This window comes from Pteronotus mesoamericanus, unplaced genomic scaffold, assembly GCF_021234165.1.
Source record: "Pteronotus mesoamericanus isolate MK-2021 breed Mesoamerican mustached bat unplaced genomic scaffold, CSHL_Meso_final contig_24, whole genome shotgun sequence".
NCBI lineage: Eukaryota > Metazoa > Chordata > Mammalia > Chiroptera > Mormoopidae > Pteronotus > Pteronotus mesoamericanus.
Window position 1 is genome coordinate 9,194,966 of NW_026555100.1, and position 18,323 is coordinate 9,213,288.

An 18,323-nucleotide genomic window follows, 5' to 3' on the forward strand; every position below is an offset into this window, starting at 1 on the left:
GAACTGATATTTATACTTGCGACATCTCCTGTCCCTTTCCTGCAGGAACCCTGGGTGCCCACCAGCCTAGTCCAACCTTTCTGTCCCCTCCGCCATTACTTCCAGGAGCCATTCCAGTGGCAGTGCCACTCACCCCTCAAAACCCCAAACTCCTCTCTTTCCCTCCTCTAAAACTTGAAGCTCATGGTGTCAGCCGTTTGACACATGGGTATGGCAAGTTCTCTCTGCTACGCTGGGACGTGGCCCCCGGCTTGGCCAGAAGCTTTATGAAGGTAGAGATGTGACTTTTTTTCCTAACTCTGGGACAATCATTGGAGCACCTGCCCAGTCAACAGACCTGCTGCAGGGCCCAGGGCTTGCTCGGCCCTTCGTCAGCCCCCTTTCCACACCTCACCCACGCCGCAGAGCTTGTTGCCACGCCCGCCGGCACCCTGGGCAGACACCAAGTTCCCTCTGTCTGCACCCAGGCCGCCTCTGGATAACCCCCAGTGAGCCAGTCAGCATGGAGGTGTTGGGGTGCCTCCTCCTAGGACAAGCCTCGCCTACTTCCTCCTCTGCCTGCCATAAATAGGCAGATTTTGCTGGAGCCTGGTGTTGAGAAGTGAACTCATTTTGTGTTAAGAGCTTCTAAGCTCTGTGTACACCAGGACCGCAGCAAATGTAAACACTGGCGTCCTCTCTTTTCCAGCTAGATAAATGTCAGGCTTTCAGGGCAAAGCACTACCCCAGCACACTCCCTGTGTTTAAAAAAGGTGTCAGCTGCAGCCTTGCTCTGGGCAGAGGCCAGTTCTCTCCCTCAGCTGAAGTTCCAGATCCTGGGCCACTGATGCTCAGGCCAAGGGGCCAGCAGCCCAGAGCTCATCTCCTAAAGAGTCCAACCCGGAACCAGCCCTCCAGCTTACAGACAAAGCGGGGCTGCCCATGAGGAATAGTTTCTGGAATGCTCTGGAGACCTCAGTGTCTTCCAAAAGCCCCACTGCAGCCACGTGCTTTCAGTTTAAGCTTTAGATCCTGTGAAAGTAAGAATGCTACTCCCTTCACCCCTGACAGGATGATATTTTAAACTTTATTCATTATTTGTTATTCATTCATACATCTGATATTTATTGAGCATCTACTATGTGCCAATATGCCTGGCGTTATATTCTTCTGACCACTCAGAGTTGCCTAAAATCGGATCATTAGTGTTAGTCCCATTAGTTTAAGGCTTTCCTATCTATATATGTTAGATGTAAGTAGATACATAGCTGTATAATATATTTATAAGATTCCCTATCTCTCACCCCTGAGTTTTAGTTTAAATTTTATTCATTTTCAGTCAACCAACATTTATAGGACATTTATGATGCTCTGGCAACTCTCCTCAACACAGGACATAAACAAGACAAAGGCCAGGCCCTGAGGAGCTCCCATCCATGCTACAGGGAGGTGGCTTTGATGGGTCTCAGGGGAGAGGCAGCAGACAGACCAGGAGAGGTTGTGGAGGACAGAGAGGAGTGATCAGAAACGTGAGCCCCGCTCACTGACGATGGGACCTGGGCAAGCCCACTGTTCTCGGGGGCTTCCTCTCCTCTTCTCCAAATGAGGCACTAAATTGAGGCTCCTGGATCCTTGAATTTCATGGACCAATAAAATATTAAAAGCTTAACAGAGGGAACCATATGGGTCACCAGCTTTTTATTCCACTGAGTAATTTTAGAGAAACAGCAATTTTAGAGAAAGAAGAAAACCAGGCTAACTACCACCTGCCATCACCATTATTTCATGAAAGAAAGGGCATTTTAACTCAAAAAGCAAAAAAGGGTATAGTCTCAGAATGAAGACTGATCCTTCCAGCTGGATTTGTTTGGCTCAGTAAAAAGCTCACTGCATTGTCATTGTCCTCACTTTGCTCAATTGAAGTGAACTATGTAGCGATTAGATGACCCGCAGAACTTTCCAGCACTAAGGCCCATCTACGTGGGACTCACTGAGGTCTTGACCAAGTGCCCAAGCCCAGCCGCGCCCCCTTTCAGGCACTGTCCGAGAAGCACCCAGTCCTCGGCGTCCTGGAGATCCCGTTCTCTCCATCTACCTCCCCCATCCCTGCAGCTACTCCCACCTTCTCCTCAAAACTCCCGGAAAAAAAATTCCTCTCTCAACTCCAGTCTTCAGGCCTCCAGCCTGGGACCCATGAGAGTACAAATTAATGAGGAGCACGGGTGAGCTCACAACCTGCATACCAGGGAGGCTGCTGTTCAGCTGTGGTGGACGCTGACTTGGGCTCCCACACTCTCTACGGCAGGGCACGCCGGGAGTGCTCTAAGCAGACCGCATGCAGCCCTCGCTTCCTTCAGTCATTGTCTCAGCTGCAAAGAGCTGCCTCGTGCAAGACCACACCCCTCCTCGGGACAGCCTACACCCAGTGATGGATGTGGAAGTGTAAAGACCTGGCCACCTTGGCCCAACACAGGGCTACTCTAACGGGCCATTCTAGTCCAAAGGGATCCACAGGGTTGTCCAAGGCTGCTGTCTACCACAGGGCAGCTCAACTTCCTCCTCCACCCACTATTACTTCCTCCTCCCTTCCCCGAGTGCGGGTCCCTAATAAACATCCTGTCCTCTAAACTCTGAATCAAAGTCATTTCCTAGAGGTTCCCAACTAGCTAGTGGAGGGGACATCCCATACACGAACCTCAATGAGCAAATCAGAGGGTTCATGTACCCATAGGAGCTAAAAGAATTCAAATATTTTTTTTTTCATTTCACAAAGACTAGCCTTCAAGACCAATGTAAAGCGATGGACTCAGCAAGTCAACCCTGAGCAGCAAGGCTGATCAGGAACCTCTTTGTCCTGGATGGCCCCTCACCCTCTCCTCCCATGAAGTTACAAGCACCTAGTTGGAAAGCTGCAAGAACACATGGTTTAAGGAGGGGATAAAAACTCTTAGGTTTAATAGTTCCAAAACAGAATCCCCATTACATATATAATGGCAGAGGTGGAATGATGGGGCGATGGGGAATTTGTACTGCTGTGGACTTCTATGACTGGCGATACTCTTTCTAGTGTCACAGCCCTGCAGTGTGCTTGCACCTGAAGCCCAACAAATTCCAGCTTCCTGGGAACAGGAAGCAGAACAGCAAAGAGAGAAGGTTGTCTTGTGTTTACATCCTATTTCTACACGTTCTGCCTCTGAACCCTGGCCAGGAGAGCAGGAGACAGAAACAAGCCCCGAAGTTGAGTGGATGCTGCTGCTGTCACCAAAAGAGATCAAAGGCAGAGGCCCTTCAGCAAAGTACAGAAGTCCAAACAGAAGCTGGTGGCCTGCTTCATAGAGACATCAGGCCTCTGCCCCGTGGCCTGGCCAGGACTGGCGCCAGCCATGTCCAGTGCTGACTCTGGGAGGGCAGGAATCCCAAGAGCCCCACAGTAAACACACCAATGGGAGGAATAAGGGCCCAGGAAGCAGACCCACCCCAAGGCGTAGGGGCTGGACTCCCAAAAGACCAACCACATGCTTAGCACAGCAGGGCCGGCGATGCTAGTGAATGAGAACCCCCTCTGCTTTAATGAGGGGCACACTCTGCCCACCTTCAGGTCCCACACACCCACAGGTGTGCACAGCCACGCATGTATAATCACTCAGAAACAGTATTGCAGCTGCCCTCGGTGCCTGACACATGTGCACACAGTCAATGACCAAGAGCAGATTCCCGTGGACGAACCCAGAGCAGCTCCACCCAGCCTTTCTGGGGTTCACAGAAGAGGCAGTGAGCCTTATCCTTGTCTTGTGAGAGTGGTCCTCAAAGTGAGGTCCCTGAACCAGCATCATCAGCATCATTTAAGAACTAGTTAGAAGTACTTTCAGTTCTGCCTTCTCTGCAGAGCCCTGAGCTCTCTGGGTGGCCTCCTGTGGGCTACCCCTGTGCTAAGTAGACTTTACACACATCATCTCATTTAAAACTCACAAATACAGTAAGTCTTCATTTATCATTGTCGATAACTTCTGCAACTTCAAGCAAAACAATGTAAAATAAAACCAACTTTACCCTAAGCTAATTGATATAAACAAGAGTTAAGTTCCTGCAACACCTCATCAATGTTATGATGAAATGACATTGAATGAAACATTATTCAAGGACCTGTTGTATACCAAGGGACATACACAGGTTTTTCCTCCTCACCCCCCACCCCCACCCTCCGCCAGCAAGGAAAGCTGAAGCTCAATGCCCGGTGTCACTGAAACTGACTCACACCCACATTGGCTCCCAAGCACATACTCCTAATCACTTTCTAGATAGAGCCCCTGGCCCAGGCTGAATATAAACAGCGCACCAAACTGTGCCCTCCATGCCAGTCCCCACGCCTGCCGCCCCTTTTTCCCCTAGGTCTCTCCCTGCCTGGCAGCCAGTCCTAAATCTTTCCTCAAGAAACAAGGCTGGGTCATCCAAGCAGGGGTGGGACAAGGGGCGGGAGCCAAAGCCCCAACTCATGAGCAGGCACCACCTCTGCCAAGGCCCTCATTGGCCGGCACGGGAGAGCAGCGGGAAAGGAAGCAGCTCCGAGAGCTGGCAGCCCGGCCTGCACCCCAAAGCCTGGAGAGAAAGCCGGCTGCGCAGCTGACCTGTGGGATCCGAAGGCTGCTGCTGTGTGCTCCTCTGATCCAGAGTGGTTCCTGAACAGTATTAGGATGGACCTGGGTTTGAGTCCTGACTTGTCACGAATTTCCTGAGTGACCTGGGCTGTTGTTCACCTCCCTCCTTGGAATCTGTTTTTCCATTTCTGCAGCAAAGGGGTTGACTCATAATTTACAAGAATATCTCCTGCTTTGAAACCGAACTGGGTCTTGGATTCTAGATTTCCCTGTGACACTGGAGAAGTCTAGCCAGGACATGGGAATCTGAAATGCCAATGGCTCTGGAACCCACTCTCTGCTCAGCCTGACTCAGCTCTGTTTGTAACTTGGGAGTGACCCCTGCTTTCCCTGACGTACGTGGCTTTGCACCTACTCCTCTCTGCCGCATATACTCACGCCACAGAGGACTTCTCTTCTATAGCATATCCAGGCAGAGCAGCAGGGTGCAGAAGGAGCTGAGGAGCCAGACCCCTTGTCCCAAACCCAGAGGCAGCCATGGGGACCTGTGCTGATACCAACATCTCATCTGGTTTTGAGAGCAACACCACGGGTGTCACGACCTTCTCCATGCCCGGCTGGCAGCTGGCGCTGTGGGCTGCAGCCTACCTGATCCTCGTGCTGGTGGCCGTGACGGGCAACGCAACTGTCATCTGGATCATCCTGGCCCATCAGAGGATGCGCACAGTCACCAACTACTTCATTGTCAACCTGGCCGTGGCTGACCTCTGCATGGCTGCCTTCAACGCTGTCTTCAACTTCATCTACGCCAGCCACAACATCTGGTACTTTGGCCGCACCTTCTGCTATTTCCAGAACCTCTTCCCTGTCACCGCCATGTTTGTCAGCATCTACTCCATGGCCGCCATTGCAGCAGACAGGTAAGAGGCAGTGGGGGTTGAGAGAAGCTGGGAGGGAGCTGTCTCACTTTGCTGGGGCTCAGACAGGGCTGGTGACTTGCCCGAGGTTTCATAGCAAGTTCAGCGTGGAACCCAGGGAATTGCCTCCCAGTCTGATCATGATCCAAAACTATGCAAAACTCTGGAAGGCAGAGGATTATGGAACAGAAGCACGTAAGGTTAAGGTTAGACACAGGAAGAACTTTACACCCGATGGTTTTTCCAGGCTGTAGGACGAGTGGCAGTGTTTTAGGGACTTTTTGGGGTGTTCTTTCCTGGAGTTGATCTTTACTATGAGGTCTTTCTTTTACTACAAGGAAATTGCTTGCATGGTTTTTCTATGCCTAGATAGATTATATGAGAGGAAAATTTAATACTGCATGCAGTTACCATATAATTACACGGGGCCAGTTACTTTCCCAAGGCTGCTCTCACGGCTGCAGACCGTGACTTCTGCTGGGTGAGTCAGGGAGGGGTGGAGGAGTGATGGGTGAGCAAATATGGAACCCTCTCTTATACGTTTTTTTAATCCTCACCTGAGGACATTTTTTCATTGCTTTCAGAGAAAGGGGAAAGGAGAGGGGGAGGAGAGAAACTGATATGAGGGAGAAATATCAATTGGTGGCCCCCTCCTAAGCACCCCAACCAGTGTATGCTCCCTGGCCAGGTATCAAACCCGAGACCTTATGGTCTACGGGGTGGGACAATGCCCCAACCAACTGAGCCACACTGACCGGGGCTTGGATCCTTAAAATGCTGGTTGGGGCAGGCAGGTCCCTGTGTGAAGGTGGAAGGGGACTGTATGTCCCTGAGGGAGCATGGTTAAGACAGACAGTGAACAGAAAGAAACAGAGGGAAGACATCAGACATGTGTGAGAGGCAGAGCAGGAGCCTGGGACCCTGACAAGGCAGGATGGTTGGGTGAGGCTCACGGTCCCCCATCCCAACCCAACTACCTCAGCAACCTCTCACCGACAGCAGCTCACTTCTCTGCTCTCAGCTGCTTTATTAATAGAGTCTCCCTGAAGATTTCATTTGAGAAATTTATGTCCACTCATTAAAAACAAAAAAGATCCCTGACTGGGTGGCTCACTTAGTTGAGTGTTGTCCCGTATACCAAAAGGTTGTGGTTTCAATCCCCAGTCAGGACACATACCCGGGCTGCAGATTTGATCCCCAGTCGGGAAACATATGAGAGGCAACAGATCAGTTTTCTCTCTCATGTTGATGTCTATCTCTCTCTCTCTCTCTCAAATGAATAAATGTATCCACAGGTGAAAATTAAAAATAATAATAATAAAACATTTTAAATAATAAATAAAAACAAAAAGAAAGTTTAAAAACATTCATCTGGGCCAGAATTAGAACCTTCTAATTCTGCACCCAGGGAAACTGAGGCTGGAGAGATGGTCAGCGTCCCCTGAAGTCAGCCAGCAAGGCAAGGGTAGGGCCAGACGCCTGGAACCTGGACACACAACCCCCCTCCATCACCGCAAAGACACCTTAATACCCCCTGGATATACCCGAAAGTCCCACTAAGATTTCCTTCTCCTTTACTTAACAAATACCTGAGTGTGTCCTCCATTTCAAGCACTGGGGAATGTACACCAATGGGAAAAATTGTCCCAAAATCATAACCTCCTAAAACTTTCCGTTTTAAAGGAGGTGGGAGATGTGGGAATGGACCGTAGAGGGCAGGGTGGGAGCCAGAAGCCCCGGCAGCAGGCTGCTGAATAGTAATCCAGGTGAGAGAGGATGGTGGCTCAGGTCAGGGTGGTAATAGTGGAGACTTACCCGTTTATTTTTTCATTTATTCATATGTTCAGATACTGTGTACAGATACTGTTCTGGGCATTGAGGGAAAAAATCACAGGTAAAGATGCCTGCGCTGGTGAGAATTTAAGTAACAAACGCATGCATAAATATATATTGTATTTTGAGATCACCGGGGCTATGGCAAAGTACTAGGAAGAAGAAAGGGGGTCCGAGGCACGAGGGTGTGTGTGTTGGGGTGGGGGCAGGTTGTAGTGTTTGACACGGTGTCAGAATTCTCCTTATTTTGAGGGTGGGATTTGAGCAGACAGGAAAGAAGCGAGAGCGTGAGCCCCCTGGGCTCTGGGGAATGTTCCACGCAGAAGGCGCAGCAGCAGCAGCAAAGAGGCACGGCAGCCTGGTGTGTGTGAGGAGCAGCACGGAGGGGTCCCCACCCAGGCGGGGGGGGATGCTGCCAGCACAAGGTCGGTAGCTCACTGAACGCTGCAGACCTCAAGACGGGCGCCCCCCTGCTCAGGGCACAGGCTAAATAAAATGTGAGACCGTGTCCCTCTGTCCTGGCCTTGTCCCAAGGTTCAGATTAATCTCCGGGAGGATGACCCAGAGGTCATTGAGGGCCAAAGCCATTTCCAGTAAATTTAAAGGAAATAAATAATAGGAATAATCACACTCTCAAGCCCTGAGCCCCTGCTGCCTGCAGGCACTTTTCAGGCATCTCATTTGCTCTGCCCGACTACCCTAATGGCACAAATTTCTATCAACCCACTTCACAGAGGACGAAACAAAAACAGAACCCAAAGAGCTTAGGTTGTTTGCTTACGAGCCTATTTCTGGGAAGCAGTAGAGTCAGGATTCAAATCCAGATCAGCCTGAATCCAAAGCCTCAGACTTGCTCCTCTACCAATAGAAAAAGAAGAAAAGCTCTCCTTTCCCATCCCACCTCCTAGAACAGGAAGGACACCTAAGCCCACAGGTTGACCATCATCTACGAGGGCGTGGGGTGCTGAAGAATCTCGAGGGACATGGCCTACTTCTCTTGTCCTGCTAAGGTATTTGGCCCAGGGTCAGGCCACAGTCAAGGGAGAAGGTCAGTGTCACAGGGTGGGGATGGACGGGGTCAACAGCCATCTAGTGCTGGCACGCACAACCTGCAACCAAGGACTGTGGGCAGAAATGTGAGGGGTCTTAAATTTGGAGGGGTTCACAATTACAAATGCAGGCAGCACACCGCAGTTTGCTGGGACTCCAGCCGTGCCTGGGACTGTTACCAATAGATGTCACAGATGCTTCTGTTGTGCAGAAATTGCAAAGTAGTCCCTACACTCACCACTACTTCAAAATTTCCATAGTTTCCAGACCTGCTGCTAGATCTTGTTGTTTATTGGGTTGATAAAGAAGTAGATATATTACTATGTCGCAAATTCAATTTATATTTTAATGATGGTATTTCAGTATAATTGGTTATCTTTGTAGTCCTGGGTACTACACCTGCAGCTGGGGAAGAGCAGGGCTGCTCCATGCGCAGAGTGGGCCAGGGAAGGTATGGGAAGTAGTGACACAGGAGGCTGGGAAGTGTGCTGGCCCTGTGCAGAGGTCGCTGAATGCTGCGTTTTAAAGGGTGGACCTGGCATTTTCTGCTAAGGTAGCCATAGCCATACGAGGTCTATCTGGAAAAAGTCCAGCCATTGTTGATATAACTAGAATGGTTTATGCGACAGTGATGTAGCCTGCCAGCCAAGGAGAGTGGACTGGAATGCGCATGTGTGAACAATGATGACTTCACTGTACTAGTCAGTGGGGGTGGTAGACACCATTGAGTGAGCGTGTGTACTGTGTGGCCGTCGTATTCAAAAGAACTGAGCAAGTAAAGCAATGAATCTGCATCTAATTTTGCATTAAACTTGTACATTCCTCTGTGGAAACTATTCAGATGAGTCAGAAGTCTGCAGCTATGGGCAACTGGGGATTGGCAGTTTCATCACAACAAAGCGCCTCATGCATCACGTCTCGTGCAGAATGATTTGACATAATATCAAATCGCCCAGGTGACTCAGTCCCCCTGCACCCTACATTTGGTGCCCTGTGACTTCTGGCTTTTCCCAAAACTAAAATCACCTTTGAAAGGGAAGAGATTTCAGATTGTCAATGAGATTCAGGAGAATACAACAGGGCAGCTAATGGTGATTGGGAGAATTGTGTGAGGTCCCAATGTGCCTACTTTGAAAGGGACTGAGGTGTCATTGTCCTACATACAATGTTTCTTGTATCTTGTATCTTCTTCAATAAATGTCTATTTTTCATAGTACATGGATGGATACTTTCTGGACAGGCCTTGTCTATGCCTACGTTCTAATTAATTAAAAAATTTCAGTTCCTCACTCATATGGGCCACATGTGGTTAGTGGCTGTTGACTAGGACAGTGCATATATAGAGTGTCTTGACCATTACAGAAAGCTGGTGGGCAGTGTTGCTTTGGGCTTTGTTCAGGAGACTACTGGGCTCTGCTGAAGTTTCTAAACAGAAGAGGGACTGGCCTAGGGCTGAGGTGCTTGGCTGGGCTGAGCCAAGAGACAAATGTCCAGAGATGGACTTCCAACGGGGCCACACTGCTCTCTTGTGGCCATTTGAAAGCAAGTCCATATTCAGAGGAAAGTGCTATAGCGGGGGCCTAGCGCACTTCAGGCCACTAGGGTGCCATGTGGCTGTGGGAAGTCACCGGCCTAACTGGCTCTCCGCAGGTCACCAGCAGCAGTGTGGGGAATGGGGCCAGAGGGTGTGGGCCTGTAGTGGGGGAGAGAGTGGGGGAGAGGGTGGTCAGACGGGAGGGTGCCCACTGCTCATACCGCCCTTTGTTCACAGGTATATGGCCATTGTCCACCCCTTCCAGCCACGGCTGTCAGCCCCTGGCACCAGAGCGGTAATCGCTGGCATCTGGCTGGTGGCCCTGGCCCTCGCCTTCCCCCAGTGCTTCTACTCTACCATCATCATGGACCAGGGAGCCACCAAGTGTGTAGTGGCCTGGCCTGAAGACGATGGTGGCAAGATGCTCCTTTTGTAAGGCTGGGAAGGGGGTGGGGGAAGCATGGTGTGCATGTGCATGTACCTGACAATGTGTGTGCTTGTGTGCACAGGGTACTCACATGTGTCTGTGAGAGTACTTGGGATTATGTAGGTACGCATGTATGCTAAAAGTAATATCACTTACTAAGTATCAGGTTTGCTCTAAGAACATTACATATGAACTAATTTAATTCCCCTAACATTATGGGGTATGTAGTATTATTCTTCCCATTTTTCAGATGAAGCAACTGAGGCACTAAAAAACTAAGTAGTGTGCCCAAGACCACACACATAGTAAGTGGTGAAGCAAGGAGTTAAATACAAGCAGTCCTGCTTCACAGCCCAGTCTCCTTCCCACTCCGCCACTTAAATCAGGATGTGTGCATTCTTAAGTGAGGATACCGATGCTTGCACATGTGTATGTGATGCTACATGTGCAGGCATGCTGCACCCATTTGTGTCTGTGTGTGTATGTGTGTAAGTTTGTAGGTATGCTTACAGACATGCGTGTGCACACAGGTTCATGTTCAGGAATGTGTGTATAGGTGTGTGTTTTGTGGAGGGCACTGTAAATGCTTGGACCACAAGGGTCAGGATATTGATGCAGAAAGAGCAGGTGATGGAGCCTGGGGATGTTTTCAGGAGCATGCCCGGTACCTGCCTTGTGCAGAGGGGGGCGCTAAGGGCTCTGGGGTGGGGATGGGGTGAAAAGACTCACCGCGACCCAGCCACTGTGTGACCCTGGGTAAGTCCTTTCCCTTTCAGGGCCTCTATTTGCCTAGTTCTCATGGCATGGCTTCCTGATCCCCAACCATGGCATAGTTGATTAGTAGAGGACAAAGAATTGGTTGAGGTTTTGGAGTCATAGTTGGGGTAGAGAGCCCTGCTCTGTTCCTATTGACTGGAAGACCCTTCATAGTCACTTAACTTCTCTGACCCTTTGGCTCCTTCTCTCTCAAATGGAGGTTTTTAGTAAAAGAACCTTGCTCAAGAGCTGTTGTGAGCACAAACAAGAAAATGTACGTGAAGCCCTTAGCACCATGCCTATCACAGAACTGGAGACCCGGTATGTAGTAGTTTAAATAGGGAACATGAAAACAAACCTGAAGGTGGTAGATATAGTCCAACAAGGACCCAGCTGCCTCAAGCCAGAGGATATGCATGCTCTGAGGGCTGCCAGGTCACCATAGCAACACAGCCCCCATTCACATCTCCTTTAATGTCCCTCCCCCAAAGCCACCCGTACCTGGTCTCTGTCCTGAGCACCAGCCGGAAGAGGGCCACGCTGTGCCTTCAGTATGGGGGAAGGGGCCATTCCTCTGAGAAGCCTGTTCCTGGGGAGTGTTGAGTTTTGAAGGCAGGCCTTGCCCCGGTCTCGCCCTTAGCCTGTATCCTGCCTTCTCAGGACTCACTGCTCCAGAGCGGTGTCTTGTCGGGAAGCGATGCGGCTTCTGGCTCAGGGAGGGATAGAGAGCCGAATGTTTTGTAACTAGCCACTGGCAGGCAGTGTTTCTCCACCTTAATACAGGCTTCTTCTCCTTGTGCTGGGGACCAGTAAGAACCTAGGGTACTGAACACCAGCTCTCTGGGGATGGGTGGGCAACACACACACACACACACACACACACACACACACACACACACGATTCTGGAAAAAAATATTCCAAATATTCCGAATTGTTAATAGTGGTGGGGGTGGAAAAGTAATTTTACTTCCTCCTTTGTGCTTCATGGCCTTTTAAATTTTAAACAAATGTATTACTTGGTTAACATTTTCGTTCCCGTTTCTTGCTTTTCTTTTTTCTTTTTTTTTTTCTTTTTTTGGTACTTGTCTGTCACTTGGTCTGATGCAGGCTAACACTGGTGGTCCCTTTCGCAGCAGGGAAAGCCCCCTTTGGGCACCTGTGCTAGCGAATGTTGCCTTTATTTATTTATTTTCTTTAAATCAAACTAAGGCCTCAGGGTGGCTCGCCAGGGGAGACTCCAGGGCGGCTCAGGGGCGCCCGCGGGGCCCAGGAGACTGAGGAAGTCGCCGCAGACCGTCGGTGCCCTTGGCTCTCCCTCCAGGTACCATCTCATAGTGATCGCGCTCATCTACTTCCTGCCTCTCGTGGTGTTGTTCGTCGCCTACAGCGTCATCGGCTTCACGCTCTGGAGACGCACCGTCCCCGGGTACCACGCGCACGGCGCCAACACACAATACCTGCAGGCCAAGAAGAAGGTGGGCGCCGGAGGTGGGGCCGGGCGGGGTCATTCTTCGGGCTCCAGGCCAGCCCTCAAGGGGGCGCCGCAGGGCACAGGATCCGCTCGTAGCTTCCAGGGTCCCAAGTCCCTGGCCGGCGCCTGAATTTGTTCTCGGGCAAGCATACTTGCCCTTGGTTTTTGGCCAAATACAAAGTTAATGGAACTTTCCAAAATGTTATGAAAATCGTGGAATCCTAAAGCCCCGCAGAATTTCAAATACCTCGAAGAACCTCAGAATGACCGAATCTTAAAATCTTAGACTTTTTGAGTAATCAGAATGTTGAATTTAAGAAGCCCCACAGAACTACAGGAGGCACCTTGCTAGAATCACAGGAGAACTCTTCAAATGCTGGAATTGCAGACCTCAGAGATCATACAGACTATATCGTCTGTCTTGAATTTCCAGAAGTAGTGCCGGTGCCTCCCTCCTCCCTGCCATTTGGGGCCTCCAAAGATCCCGATACAGCGTTCAAAGCTTATCTTTGACTTGCCCACTTCCTGTTAGGAGAGGAGAGGTAATAGGTTAATCATATGTATCAGGTCAAAGTCTCAACTTCTCATCTACATCAGGAATTTTTCAGGGCAACTCAGGGAGGTGGTTGGATTTGGGACACCATTTTGGTGTCCCTCCTCATGGAGAGCTGGTCTCTGTTTGCCAGCCCTGGCTTGTCTTCCATCCCTCGTGAGGTACTGGGCTATGCTCAAGGGCACCTGCTGAAATCAGCCACGAGGAGGGAAATGTCAGCTGGGCCCTAGAAACAGGCAGGGGTCCTAGGTTGGAGCCCCACTACCTATGGGTAGAAGGGCTGTGGCAGGCACATCCCAGGGCAGGAGGTGGGGCTGGAAACCCATAGCTGGCGTATGGGCTCCCCGAAGGATGGGGTTAGGAGAGAGTGCTCATTCACGAGGGGTCCAGGATTCCTTTTAGAGGAAGTGGCCACTGAGTTAGGCTTTGAAGACTGAAGACTTCAGTGGAGGGGCAGCACTGTGGGCAGGGGGACCAGGCTGAGCAAAACCCCAGCATGGAGGGCTCAGGGGTGTCCAGGAGACTGAGGCCACAGAGGTGGACAGGACGTGCTTGTTGAGGGCTCCCCAGACTGGCAAGAGGGTCTCCTGCCCCTGCCGCCCCGCCGCACCCCTGGGAGGAATGGGGACTGGGGCCTGGGGCTTCCAGGCTGAGGAGTGACCTGAGCCTCTCCCGGACCAGTTTGTGAAGACCATGGTGCTCGTGGTGGTGACGTTTGCCGTCTGCTGGCTGCCCTACCACCTCTACTTCATCCTGGGCAACTTCCAGGAGGACATCTACTGCCACAAATTCATTCAGCAGGTCTACCTGGCGCTCTTCTGGCTGGCCATGAGCTCCACCATGTACAATCCCATCATCTACTGCTGCCTCAATCGCAGGTGAGCCCTCATCCCGGCCCCCTTCCTCAGCCCTCAGGGCCCCAAGGCCTGGCCCCATCTGGACCTCTCTGTGCAGCTTGAGCCTGTGCCCTTGTGCCTCCCACCCTCACAGGGGATTGCCATTCTTACAGTGAGGCCGCAGAACAGTCCTCCCTCTGGTGTGAGCCCCGCCTCCTCCCCAAAGCCCCGCCCCATTGCTCTTACCATTTGTCTACTCCTGCTCTGTCTTCTGAGGACTACATCCGGAACAAGGAGAAGAGAGAAGGTAGGGACAGAGAGACGGAGGGAGGGGGAGAGTCAGAGAGAGGCAGAAGGACAGACAGAGAGGGAGGAAGGAAGAAGCCGGGTAAAGGACTTCATCTGTCCTGACGCTATTTTTTAAGATTTTATTTCTTTATTTTTAGAGAAAGGGGAAAGAGAACAGCAATGCATGAGAGAAACATTCCCCCTTTTGCACGCACCCCACTGGGGCCGAACCCACAACCCTGGCAGATGCCCTGATCAGGAATCGAACTGGCAACCTTTTGCTTTGTGGGACAACACCCAACCAACTGCACCACACGGATCAGGGCTGTCCTGGCATTTTTAAGAGCTTCCTGCAACGAGGAAGAACCAAGGACTTGCCTTGGGCGAGAACAGTACCAATCCCAGCAGCATGAAGCACTCAGTCAGACGAGACCCAGAGCCACCCAGTCTGCTCCCTGGGAAGGTCACAGTGCATTTCCTGCCCTCAAGGGGCTCTCAGGGAAGTGACTTTGGCAGAGACAGCCAGGGAGGATGGAGCCAGGATCTCACACCTCCCAGACACCATCTGGTTCTCCCCACTTCGGTACTTCTGGGGAAGCAGAGTCCCAGAGAGGGGCTGGCATTTGTTCTGGGACACTTGGAGAGGTGAGAGGTGCTGGGCCAGGCAGAAACCCCAGCACCCAGGGCTTCCGCTTACAGAGCAGGCCATGCGGCCCCAGAAAACCCTGAAGGGAGGGTCAGGTCAAAGGCGATGAAAGGTGGACACCGAGTCCTGGCCTTACCAAGAGTGATATGGGCGGGATTGGCCCCGGGCCTCTTTGTTCATGTCTTCTATTGCCTCCCAGCCCGCATATCCAGGCCACTCATGCCACTGGTTGTTCGGACATCCTACCCACCCGGGGAAGGCCAGAAGGAAGTGAGAAAACTATAATTTTTTTTTTTTTTTTTTTAGTATTTAAAGGGTGCCAGAACCCTCCATTTTCTCCTGCCATGTAAGTAGTTAATAGAGAGAGGGAGGTGTTGCTCCCATTTTAGAGATGAGGAAACTGAGCCTCAGAAAGGAAGACTTTCCTAAACTCACACAGCAAGCAGTGGAGCCAGCATTCCCTGTGTATCCAAGGCCTGTACCCTTAGCCCACATCGCACATTTCCCCTGCAAGCAGCTGCAGGAGTGAGAACTTGGAGACAGGGACTGTCACATGAGGGAGGTGCCCCCCGCCCACAGTGTCTGTGTTGGTCATCCTCTGCGACTCAAGGACACAGTCCCTGGGAGGCGAGCAACACTGCAGGGCTCTACTTCTCCAGGAAACTCTCCAAGTTCCTGAAATAAGTTCTGGATCATTCCATATTTGATGACACTAGCTCTAGAGGGAGACAAGTGGCCATGTGTGCCCAGCACTGTCCCAGGCACTTGGGAGACACAAGTGAATAGAAACAACGCTCCTTTCCTCAGGAAGCTGACATCCTAGTGGGGGGGACAGTCAATAAGCAGACATAGTGAGTGCATGAGCCACGGAGTGTTTTAGGTGATAAGTCCTGCAGATAAAAGAAGAAAACGAAAGCCGGGTGAGAGAAGACAGGACAGGAAGGCTGGGGGAAGCAGCAGGCGGGGGCCACAGCCTTGCAGTGTGGCCAGGGTGGGCCTTACTGAGGAGCTTTTTGAACAAAGATTTGAGGAGTGAGTGGGCTCTGAGCCCGGGAGACACATGCTCCGACTTCCCTTTGGAAAGAATCAGTGCGGCCACCGTGCTGGGACCGGACTACAGCAAGGCAAGGGGAGAAGCAGGGCGATGATGCGGCTGCGGCACTAACCCAGGCGAGAGATGGTGGGTTTAGACCAGGGCGAGGAGAGGTCGGAATTGGCGTTATTGCTAAGGTAAAGCCAACGGAATTTGATGGAGGGAGGGTGGCCTGGGAGAGGAAATCAAGGATGACCCCCAAGTTCTTGGCCTGAATAACTGGAAGGACAAGGACGCCAGCTGTCAGGAGCTGAGATGAGGAGGGCTGTGAGGAGGGGCCTGGGCACAGCGATGGTTAGCCCGGGCTGGGCCGTGCTGACTGTGGGTGCGGGGGGCAGAGGCCACTAAGCTCCCACGATAAAGGCATCTGTTGGGCCACACCATGGAATCTCGCAGAGCTATGAGGCAAGGAGCTAGAGTGAGCACATGAATCACATGGCTCTCCTGGAACGTGGAGCCCTGCGGCCCCTGGGAACAGACAAGAGTTCTCCCCCTCTCGGCGGTTACGCAGGGTCTCATTTATTTCTCTTCCTCTCTGACCGGCCAGTGTTCCTCTGTTATTTCTGCTCCTCTTTGATTTCTTTTGCTCCCTGTCTGCTTCCTTTTACCTCAGTGATGCCAGGGGGAGAGCTGTTTATTTTTTAAGCAAATGTACCAAAACTTCACAGTTCCAAATGCACATTTCCTTTCAAAGCAGTCCCCTTAGGAGAGCATCCATATTCCACCGCACACTGCTAAAGCCCCAGGGTTTTGTTTGTTTTTTTTTTGACTTATATGAGTATTCCTTTAGAAGCCAATTAACAAGTCAAACAAGAAAATCTGTTGTTTCTATATAATTTGTACTTGCTTACTTTTTGTCTGTTGATAATATCAAGTGGTGTAATTCAGCTCAATATCCACTTTAATCACTGGACTTAGCTCCAGATTACTTCTGGCTGTTTCCAAAACATAGTCACTAAAGAATGTGTCTCAACTGGGACCCTGAACAACCGTAGGTGCTTGGGAGCGAGGCAGTGACTTTCCTAAAGGGGAGATGGGCTTCTGGGGGCGGGGGGCAGCCACACAAGAGCTCCTGTAACTTGTCCCCCTGACCTCCTGCTCAAGCTGACTCTCCATGGCCCAGGTTTCGCTCCGGATTCCGGATTGCTTTCCGGTGCTGCCCGTGGGTCACGCCCACCGAGGAGGATAAGATTGAGCTGACTCACACTCCATCCCTCTCCCGGAGGGTCAACAGGTGTCACACTAAAGAGACTTTATTCATGAATGGGGATGTGGCCTCATCTGAGGCTACTAATGGGCAGGCTCGGGGTCCCCAACATGGGGTGCCCACTGAATCCTAAAGCCTTGCACCTGGCTGCAGGGTGAGGCTTAGCACCGTCTGAGAAGTAGCAGGTCAGGAGACCAGATCTGAAAATTCAGCCCATGCCTCACCCTTCAATACATCGATGGAAAAAGATGGGTCCGGGAACTCTAAGTAGATGCTAACTTTAAGAGGGGCCAGCCTTCCCTCTCAGAAAGGGCTTCAGGAGAGCCAGGAAGAGAAGAAGACGACAGTGTAAGCTCAACTTATCTCATCCAGGAGTTGCAAGCTCAGATACCTTCCTGGGGCATACAACATAATGAGCAAATTGGATCCCGTATAAAAGAAAAACTGCAGTTATGATGCTAAAAGGCAACAGGCTTCCAATGTTGGGGTCATAGGGAGTGGTGGGAACGGTGGCAAACCAGAGGACATAGGCATCCGAAGGGGACAGTGACTGATCAGCTCTGAACAAATGTTGCCATGTCGTAATGGGGATCCACTCTTGCCCGATCTTCTAAGTCTTTCAAGCGAAGCCAGGAATCCAAATTTATGAGACTTCCAGACTTGTTATAGTTGGTTCGCATTTTTATAAATGTTGGGTAAACAAAACAAAACCCAGCTGTGGGCAGCACCCAACAGGACACTGATTCATCATCAGGTTCCAGACACAGCGAAGGGGCTTCTCTCCCTCGGCATCGAAATACTCATCCAGCCCAGTATTGATGGTGAAGCGTCCAAGGGACGGGGGAGAAAACAGTTAAAGGCAGCCTCCGCTGTGTTGGCTCAGACGATCCCTGTGACCCCCAGCTCCTCCTCCCAAAGGCACGGCTTGCTGTGCGGGTGACACCACCAGGCCAGGGACAGACTGAATGCTTAATGAACAGCAGCCATGGTTCTTGTTACGCCCATGACAGCTATTTTACAGGAATGGCTCCCGCGAGCCAGCAACACAACTCCCACCCTCATTTTCACAGCAAGGTGGTGGCAGGAAGAAACCACCAACTGTCCTGACTTCCAGAAAGCTCCAGGCCCGGCCCAAGG

The 18,323-nt window shown here is 51.2% G+C and overlaps 1 protein-coding gene across 1 annotated transcript; it reads left to right on the forward strand.

The window, feature by feature from the left end:
• Positions 1 to 5,096: 5,096 nt before the first annotated feature.
• Positions 5,097 to 17,498, forward strand: TACR2 (tachykinin receptor 2). Its single transcript, XM_054572427.1, has 5 exons — positions 5,097 to 5,494; positions 10,146 to 10,340; positions 12,414 to 12,567; positions 13,798 to 13,994; positions 17,103 to 17,498. Exons 1-5 carry the CDS (start codon positions 5,112 to 5,114, stop codon positions 17,317 to 17,319), a joined length of 1,146 nt encoding a protein of 381 aa, XP_054428402.1. The 5' UTR covers positions 5,097 to 5,111; the 3' UTR covers positions 17,320 to 17,498.
• The last annotated feature ends 825 nt before the right edge of the window (positions 17,499 to 18,323 follow it).

Bases quoted from the DNA above. Each gene is read 5' to 3' on its own strand.
- TACR2 (XM_054572427.1), top strand. From the start codon at position 5,112: ATGGGGACCTGTGCTGATACCAACATCTCATCTGGTTTTGAGAGCAAC. The intron at 10,341-12,413 runs GTAAGGCTGGGA...CTCTCCCTCCAG, and splicing joins GGTGGCAAGATGCTCCTTTT to GTACCATCTCATAGTGATCG. The intron at 13,995-17,102 runs GTGAGCCCTCAT...TCCATGGCCCAG, and splicing joins TACTGCTGCCTCAATCGCAG to GTTTCGCTCCGGATTCCGGA.